The following is a 9,625-nucleotide window of genomic DNA, read 5'->3' as shown; positions in this document are numbered from 1 at the left end:
ACTTCCATCAGAAAGGATGAATATCCAGCTTTTGTATCAACATGGATGGGACTGGAAGAGATTATGCTGAGTGAAATAAGTCAAGCAGAGAGAGTCAATTATCATATGGTTTCACTTATTTGTGGATCATAAGGAATAACACAGATGACATAGGGAAATGGAGAGGAGAAGGGAGTTGGGGGAAATTAGAAGAGGAGACGAACCATGAGAGACTGGACTCTGAGGAACTAAGTGAGGGTTTGGGAGGAGAGAGTGGGTGGGTGGTTGGGTAAGCCTGGTGGTTCGTATTAAGGAGGGCACATATTGCATGGAGCACTGGGTGTGGTGCAAAAACAATGAATTCTGGAAAGAAATTTAAAAAAAAATAAAATTTTTAAAAATAAAAATTAAAAAAAAAAATAAAATAAAATTTTTTTTGAAGTCTTTAAGGATCTACCCAGATCTTACTTCTACCTTAGGACTTTCCTAGATTGTCCCAGGCTAAACGGAGCCTTCTGTTATGTTGTACTATTTTACTTCTACTGGCACTTCTGCCATCATAGTCTGGGTTGTATTGAAGGGGGATCTTAGGTGTGTATAGGTGCTTACTCCTACTAGATTGTGGACCTCTCAATATTAGAACATAGTTTAATTAATCCGATTTTGGAATGGCATGTTTCTTTACGCATAATAAGCATTCAGAAGATGTTATTTGAGGTTCTTATATCGGGATTATGCCGGTCACGCCTTCCAGCCACTCAGCACCCCCACCCTCACATAGCATAGGGTCATGTGTACGTGTTTCTAAAACACAAGCAAAAACCTACCAAGTGAGAAGCTTATGTACAGAAATATTCTCTCTTTAGCCGTATTCTGTGTTCTGCAGAAAACAATTATGCCTTCCCACTTCTGCTTTTTTTTTTTTTACTTTTCTTATCTGAAACATTGAGGAGTGACTCACTTCAAAACTCATCCTGTGAAGTCAGATAGTAGTCAAAAGTGTGGAGTTCCTCTATCACCAGAAGCGAAGAGAGGGAAGAGGAAGCGCTCAGCAAATTTCCTAAGCATACTTTATAACTTGATTGTGGGTAAGTGCGAGACCCACACGGGATTTGTGGGGACCTCCAGACCTGTGCTGAGGCCATCAGCTACTGTCTCAGGGTTTTGGTAAGAAAACCTACATTCACTGGACAACTTGTGCTGCTTCTGCCTATTAAGGATAACAATTTGAGGGTCATTATCTCCTCTTCCCCCCATTCCTTCCCCAATTTTTCTTTCTTTTGTTTTATCTCTATATCCACCTTTCTTTTACTAAACATCCCATGTTCTAAATTATCTTCATTCTTCATATTTTCATTCTGGAACAAATAGTGAATTTTATGCCATTTTTTCCTCTTAAACAGCTATGTGTCTCTTTCTGAATTTTGAGTCCAGCTTTTCACAATAGCTAATTCTTCAAGTCAGTTGCCTTTTTATATATATATATATTTTTTTTTCTCACTCCTATTTCCTCTTTTTTTTATTCTTTTGCTTATTCTTTTTTTTTTAAGATTTTATGTATTTATTTGACAGACAGAGATCACAAGTCGGCAGAGAGGCAGGCGGGGGTTGGGGGGGGGGAGCCGAGAGCCTGATTCAGGGCTTGATCCCAGGACCCTGAGATATGACCTGAGCCAAAAGCAAAGGCTTAACCCACTGAGCCACCCAGGTGCCCCTACTTACTCTTTATTGTTACCAACTCTGTCTCCCTATCATTAGTATTTCATTCTGGAATCTACTTTCTTGTCCTGTTATAACTGAATTTTAGTTTCAGGAATGTCTTTATCCTTTTAACTACTTTTGACCAATGTAGTATTAAAAACTAAAAAAGAAAGAAAGAAGGAAAGAGAAAGAAAAGGTTCTACCAGTCGCAAATGTAGAGGTATCTTTCAGCCAAAACACTTGGAAAAATGTAAAAAGTGATCTTGTTCATTCTGAAAGATTTTTAAGACTGATTTATACATACTTAAAATATAGTTTATACCTATGGCTCTATTTATATTGGAATCTTGCTCTTTTTAATCTTTTTTTGAAAGATTTATTTATTTATTTATTTTAGGAGGGAGAGAGAGCACAAGGGGGAGTGGGCAGGGGCACAGGGAGAGAATCTCCAGCAGACCCTGCCCAATGTGGGGCTCGATCCCATGACCCTAAGATCATGATCTGAGCCAAAATCAAGAGTCAGTTGCTTAACAGAATGACCCACCCAGATGACTTTCTTTTCAGTCTTTATTACTTCAGTTTGTGCAGCTCTTGGTAACTTTACCATGTGATTGTTAAGAATAACAATACTGAAACCTTTTTAGTTCTGTGGTTCTTTGTAGTAGAAAGACTATTGGACTTAAGATCTTACAACCCTCCTCATTGTGAATATGTGACAGTCCCCTAATTTGCTGAGTTTCTGTGTCAAAAACTGCAAAATAAAACTAGAGACAAGGAAAAATAATTGCTATATTTCTTTTGAGTCCTAGCTTCTCTGATTCTATCCTTCTCTCAATACTTCAAAGATGTTGGCATGACTATGTATACTTGAGCAGGACAGTGGACCAGGGTAACTGCTGTGCCCAACAAGGAAAGAAGGGGTCCTGATAAGACTTGAGTATTTGAGTGCATAAGGCTACAGTGAGGGAGAATGAGAATCACTTTTTCTTTTCTATTATTTTGTTGACTCGGTTATCTTAACTTCTGCTAATCATGTAAGACCCTACGACAGCATTTGGTTAGCTCAGCAGAATTCCAAGTCATGAAAATATTTTGGGACTTTATGAAAGGAAACATAAAATGCTCTTATAGCCAGTAAGAACTGGAAACTGGAAACCAAAAGGGAAGGTAGAAGAGACAGCATATTTAATGGATTAAGTGGACAATAATAAAAATTTTAAATTTAGTTGGAAAAGAAAATAAAGTAAACCCCAAACATGAACATCCATGCACTGAAGTCATCTTTGATCTTTATGTCATGGAATCCATAGTGCTAACTTTGGTAGAACAAGCACTTAGGTAGAAGACTCATTTTTACCATTATGAAATTTAAGGCCAGAATAATAGATAAGACAGCCATGACAATAATTATATTACAGGAGTGCCTGGGTGGCTCAGTCGCTAAGCATCTGTCTTCGGGTCAGGTCATGATTCCAGAGTCCTGGGATCAAGCCCCACATTGGGCTCCCTGCTCAGTGGAAAGTCTGCTTCTCCCTCTCCCACTCGCCCGCTTGTGTTCCCTCTCTCACTGTGTCTCTCTCTGTCAAATAAATAAATAAAACCTTTTTAAAATAATAATTATAATAATACAAGGCAAAATGCTTCACTGCACAGAGAATATGAAATGGAGACTCAACACATATACACACACACAAATTTAAGAGGTGGAGAACTAATTTCTTATTGAGACTTTAAGAGAAGGTTTTGAAGAAGAATAACATTTGAGCTTATTTTGAGGAATGGCTCAAATTTCAACAGGTAGAGATTAAGGATGTAGGACCAAGGAGGTTGAGGTGAAAGACATAATTCCCGACAGAAGTAAACAGTATTAGCCAAAATAGTGAGTTGTTCAAGAAAGCTATAAAGTAGGGTGCATTTATGGGAGTCTTCGGAATTAGGGAACGGTAATGTCAAGAGGCCAAGAGAATGGAGTTGTGGATAAAGACAGAGAAAACGATGTTTGAATTTGTTATTTAGAAATAATTTTAGAAGTAACTTTAGCCCAGTGATGGGTCAGAAGACAAATTACAAAGTGTTAAAAAATTACAAATTACAAAGGTTAAAAAGTGAGTGGTGAGAACAACAGACCCTGAGACAAGCTAGCATCCTTGACAAACTATGTTAAAAAAGGAGAGAGAGATACTTAAACATAACATTTGGATGCAAAGTGTGATCCTAGATTGGCTATAACTGTGGATCAATCAGCTACAGGAGATGTTTCGGGACGGTGAGAAAAAAACTACGTCTAGAAAAAAACTAGGCAAAGACTGAGTATTCCTTAAGGTAAAATATTACTGCATAATGTGGAGACTAGCTGAAAAAAGGAAATCAGTTTATACAACAGTATGCATGCCAGTTCATAGCAGCACTGTTCACAAGAGCCAAAAGATGAAAGCAATTCAGATGTCCATCAAGAGATGAGTGGGTAAGCAGAATGTGGGGTTTACATACAATGGAATATTATTTAGCCTTAAAAAGAAAGAAATTCTGACATATGCTACAACATGGATGAGCCTTGAGAACATTATGCCAAGGGAAATAAACCAGACACCAGAAGACAAATGCTGTACAATTCCATTTATATGAGATGTCTAGAGTAGTGCAAATACAAATAGTAACAGAAAGTAGCCTGGTGGTTTGCCAGTGGCTGGGGGAAGAGGGAAGTGGGGAACCATTGTCTAATAGAATTAGAGTTTCAGTTTTACAAGGTGAAAAAACCATGGAGGTTAATTGTACAATAACGTGACTATACTTGATACTGCTGAACTTTATACTTAAAAAAATGGTTAGAATGGTAAATTTTGTGTTATGTGTATTTTCCCATAATTAAGGATTTTTAAATATGCACAGACTAATCAAGTTTTGTTAAATTTTAATTAAGAAAATATGCATATACATATACATATATGTATATATGCAAATATGTGTATATATTCATGAATAACATTTTTTAAAAACAAGAAAGAAATGATGGGTATTGAGGGAATTGATGCTGAGAGGGTAAACAACTCGTGAGAAATTTGAAAGCAAAAGGAAAAGATGAGGTTATATCTAAAGATGTAACTGGGGGCGGCACCTGGATGGCTCAGTCGGTGAAGCAGCTGCCTTCAGCTCAGGTCATGATTAGAGAGTCCTGGGATTGAGCCCCACATCGGCTCCCTGCAGGGAGCCTGCTTCTCCCTCTTCTCCTTGCTCATGCTCTCTCTCGCTATCTCTCTCTCTCTTTCAAATAAATAAATAATCTTTTTTATCTTTTTATTAAAAAGTAAAGATATAACACTGAGTCTACATTACCTTTTTTTGTGGTAGTGAGTCATTGAAAATCTGGTGGAGGGATTGGATGGCCTTTCTGCCCTCATAGAAATGGGAATATGCAACCTTAAAATCTTACATACGGTTCGAGGTGGTGATGGGGCTCCATAAAGCCTTCTTGTGGATTGAAAGCTGGGAACCTCTGGTCTAAAGTTATTGTTCATCCATTTAGCTTTTTTTTTTTTTTTTACTTGTTTTGTTTTCTAAGATTATTTATTTATGTGACACAGAGAGAGAGAGAGAGAGAGAGAGAGCGAGCTAGCACAAGCAGGGGGAGTGGCAGGCAGAGGGAAAAGCACAATGTGGGGCTTGATCCCAGGCCCAGGGATCATGACCTGAGCCGAGGGAAGACACTTAACCAACTGAGCCATCCAGGAGCCCTGCTTGTTTTTAGTAGGGAACACTGGGTAAGGAAAGGAACGAGTGCAGAATGTGATATTGGAATTGCAAGAAAGAGGAGAAATGTACATTGACAGGGACTTCCAAATGAAATTAATGATTTCAGTACACATTTAAATTGATATGGTAGATTTTAATGATCATAGAATGTTTTCGTGTGGTCCAGGATGAAGTTAAGGAATACAGACTAAAACAGGGGCCTCTGTAGTCTACAGCGTTATGTGGGAGGGTGGTAATTCTAAGGATATACTTTTTAAGAAAAAGATAGTTTTTAATACTATTGCTTATATTTTTAGAGAAGTTCAGCAATGGAGCCTTCCTCTGCTGATAACAGTTCAACTGACCTACCCTCACAGCCCTGGTACGAACCCCAGGTCATTCTCTCCATGGGCATTCTCAGCCTCACTTTCTTACTGGGGTTGCCAGGCAATGGGCTAGTGCTGTGGGTGGCTGGCCTAAAGATGCAGCGGACAGTGAACACCGTTTGGTTTCTCCATCTCACGCTGGCCGACTTCCTCTGCTGCCTCTCGTTGCCCTTCTCCCTGGCTCACTTGGCGCTGCAAGGACACTGGCCCTATGGCTGGTTCCTGTGCAAGCTCATCCCCTCCATCATCATCCTCAACATGTTTGCCAGCGTCTTCCTGCTGACTGCCATTAGCCTGGATCGTTGCCTTTTGGTCCTCAGGCCAATCTGGTGCCAGAATCACCGCAAGGTGGGGACAGCCTTCGCTATCTGCGGATGTATATGGGTGGTGGCTTTTGTAATGTGTATGCCCGTGTTCGTGTACCGGAAAACATTCGCTGTAGGTGACCATTACATGTGTGGCTACAGTTTTAGTCCCTACAGCTCCTTTGGTTATTCAGACTTCACCAGTAATCTACTGGAAAATGGGTCTCTTGACAACTCCACTGTGCACCTGCCTGGAGAAATGGATGAGGGATTAGAGTCTTTCTCTTTACAAACAAATGATCTTCCTTGGACAGCCACCACTATCCTCTATTCTCAAACATTTCAAAGACCTTCTGGAGAGTCACTCCCTGTGGATTCAGCTAAATTGTCTAGTCGATATCCATATTATAATTTTCTTGCTAGTAAGGTCTCATCTATAAGCCCCAGTGGGTTTCCTATTGAAGATCACAGAACTAACCCACCAGATAAATTTCTCTCTACCAATTTAGAGCTTTACTCTGGTACTTCTAGCAACTCCTTATACACACACGAGCTATTCCAAAATCTCCAGGATTATGATGTAGGCCAGTTTTCATACAACAATCAAGTACTAACACCCCTGATGGCAATAACCATCACTAGACTAGTGATGGGTTTCCTTCTGCCCTTTATGGTCATGATGACCTGTTATGGCCTCATTATCTTCCGAATGCGACGCAGCCGCTTCACCAAGTCTCGGACCAAAACCTTGCGAGTGGCCATGGCTGTGGTGGTTGTCTTCTGTGTCTGCTGGGCTCCATACCACATTATTGGAGTCCTATCATTGTTTTTTGACTCAGAAACTCCCTTTGGAAAAGCTCTGCTATCTTGGGACTACATGTCCGTTGCTCTAGCATCTGCCAATAGTTGCTTTAATCCCTTTCTCTATGCCCTCCTGGGAAAAGATTTCAGGAAGAAAGCCAAACAGTCCATGAAGGGCATTCTGGAGGCGGCTTTTATTGAAGACCTCACACACCCTACCAGCTGTCCCCAAAGCAAAGTCTTTTTGGAAAGAAAGCGTATCAGTACACCTGTGTGAAGATACGGAGCTGTGGACCCAAGCCAAGGTTCTTAGGTATTCACCCAGTGTGACATGTTTCTGAAGCAACGAGTGGTATTGTGAGCAGGGGATTCCAGAAGCCATCCAAGAATCAGTCCATAGGTTCTCAAAGTATGGTCTGAGACTAGAAGCATCTGCATCACCTGGCAACTTGTTAGAATCACCTAGAAACTTGCTGAATCGAAATCTCCGGGGGGTTAGACCCAAGCAAGTGTTTTAATGAACTCTCGTGTTTCTGATGAATGCTAAATTTGATAATTATCTCCCAAATTAGTCTATTTCTATCCCAAACTAAGCCAGTGAGATCAGGGAGAACCTAGTCTATTTTAAAATGATTTTTCCATCATGAACTTTTTTCTTGGGAGTGTCCAAATCCCCTCCCAGATGCAATTTAAAACCATTTTGTCTAATCTTACATGAGTGAACAATGATCGTCTCTTTTTGGCTTTGATGTGGGGGTGATGATGTCTTCAAATGAAAACAAGGTGCAAAAAGACAAAGTCCACGAAAACAAGCAGTTATGAGACGCAGTCTGGAGCAGAGTACAATGTCAGATGCTTGCTATGTGCAATATTCCTGGATACGGGACATGGGAATTCCACGTTTCCATTATTACAACTGAATAGGCATCTACTATGTAAAGACAGGCTGCTAAGGCATCTGAAAACTTACTCATAAAATGGCATGTAAGCTGTGGTTTGGGGAGTTTTCTATTTGCTTACTTAGTCTGCCTATCGATAGAACCATCTCTTTTCCATTCCTTCTTAACCTCCTTTATCCCTTATTTCTCCCCTGCCTCTAAATCTTCTGTATTACACTTTGTGCACCCAATAACCTCTAATTTCTTAAGATTCAAATTGCTCCCCTCCTCTTGCTTGAAACTAATATTCCCTGAGAAACTCATTTCCAGTGAGAAGAGGACGAGGGTGGAGGATGGAGCAGTAACCCTTGAATTCACTGCACAGTGACTGAGTACCCTCCAGGAATACCATGAAACTTCGTAAAGCACGGCTATGCTTGTTTATCATTCACCACGTATATCTTTGGGTTTTTGAAATGAATTTTTATCTTTCCCAAAGTAATAAATGCACATCATTTAAAGAGAACCCAAGGCTTATAATGAAATATAAAGTTTCCTGCCCCTCTCTGCCCAGCCAATCCCTCCTCCCACTCCCATCTCCCAGAAATAACACTTGCAACAATTTTAGACATTTCTTCTGATATTTACCATGACAATCATGTGCTTATGCAGCTAGTTTTCATATACATGATAACATCACTTCTTGTCTTGAAAGATGAATTTTATCCACATTCATACTTTTTACTGATCATCATCCTAATATTCATTAATCACCATACTTCAGTTGGCTCCTGACCACACTTTCTTCTGTTTTGTGGATCCATCCCAACCCCACATATAGCTTTCCTTCCATTCTTTCATTCAAAAAAAAAAAAAAAAAAAAAAAAAAAAACTTACTTAACCCTATTACCTTCTCATTTGTCTGTGTATTTAAACTTTATTATGTTAAATTTCTAAAATCTCAGGGTTTTTGTACTATAATATAGCCTCCCCTGGGTGGAATATAATTATTTAGTCTAAAAAAAAGAGAAAATGAGATGTTTTAGACTTGCAAGGCACTATTATTTGTTCAGTGATTAGGGTGAAGCTCTGGACTACAAATAAGTAATAACGTGCTATGCAGAAAAATTGCAAATCACTGAGAAGTCGTTCAGGTGTGAGGTAACAATGTGTGACATGATGTAAGATTTGCAATGCCGCCTTCCAATGTAATCTTCTTATGTATTTGATATGAATAAATGCTTGCTTTCTTGTGGTTCCTTGTTGAGACTGGGATTCATGGATCCTCTTAACTGTTTGATACTCAGAATATGTCATAATCTCTATACATACAGCAAATCATAGTAGGCAGCTGGAGGCTTGCTATAATCGCAATTAGCTAGGATCCTGGAAGTCCCAACGCATCTTACAAGACCCGGATGTAAGTCCCAAACTTCTGCATTTAGTGTACAGGATACTGGGGTGATGACATAGTTATAAGATTCCACAGTTGTTATTTCTGGATTCCCTTTGAGAGTTCCATTCCTTGGAAATATATTCGGAAAACAAAATCTTACGATTGGAATTCCCGCCTTTCTTATGAAAAACTCTGCTAAGTACCTGTGAGTATTTGCCAGGAAGTCCCAGATGGAGATCCAACTCCTCCCAAAATTGTAGTATCTCTGATCTTTGAAATATCCCAGAACACAGGCAAGGTGGCCTAGTCCACACACCGAGCTATAAGGGGTGACTGCCTCTCCCAACAATATTTCACTATATTTAATAGCATTTGGGGGAAAAAAAAAAAGCAATGTTAAATGCATGTTTTTTAATTCTTCTTTCCCAGCAATCTTACAAAACAATTCCA

At 39.5% G+C, this 9,625-nt stretch overlaps 1 protein-coding gene across 1 annotated transcript; it reads left to right on the top strand.

Annotated features, from left to right (window-relative positions):
* Positions 1 to 1,005: 1,005 nt before the first annotated feature.
* Positions 1,006 to 9,034, top strand: C3AR1 (complement C3a receptor 1). The gene is made up of 2 exons (XM_004766605.3): positions 1,006 to 1,146; positions 5,727 to 9,034. The coding sequence occupies exon 2, from the start codon at positions 5,739 to 5,741 to the stop codon at positions 7,176 to 7,178; it is 1,440 nt and encodes a 479-aa protein (XP_004766662.1). The 5' UTR covers positions 1,006 to 1,146; positions 5,727 to 5,738; the 3' UTR covers positions 7,179 to 9,034.
* Positions 9,035 to 9,625: the final 591 nt, after the last annotated feature.

Source organism: Mustela putorius, unplaced genomic scaffold, assembly GCF_011764305.1.
Source record: "Mustela putorius furo isolate JIRA1106 unplaced genomic scaffold, ASM1176430v1.1 tig00003988_pilon_pilon_pilon, whole genome shotgun sequence".
NCBI classification, from domain to species: Eukaryota; Metazoa; Chordata; class Mammalia; order Carnivora; family Mustelidae; genus Mustela; species Mustela putorius.
The sequence above is the reverse complement of the archived record's forward strand: the minus strand, read 5'-3'. Positions and strand labels throughout refer to the sequence as shown.

Bases quoted from the DNA above. Each gene is read 5' to 3' on its own strand.
- C3AR1 (XM_004766605.3), top strand. From the start codon at position 5,739: ATGGAGCCTTCCTCTGCTGATAACAGTTCAACTGACCTACCCTCACAG.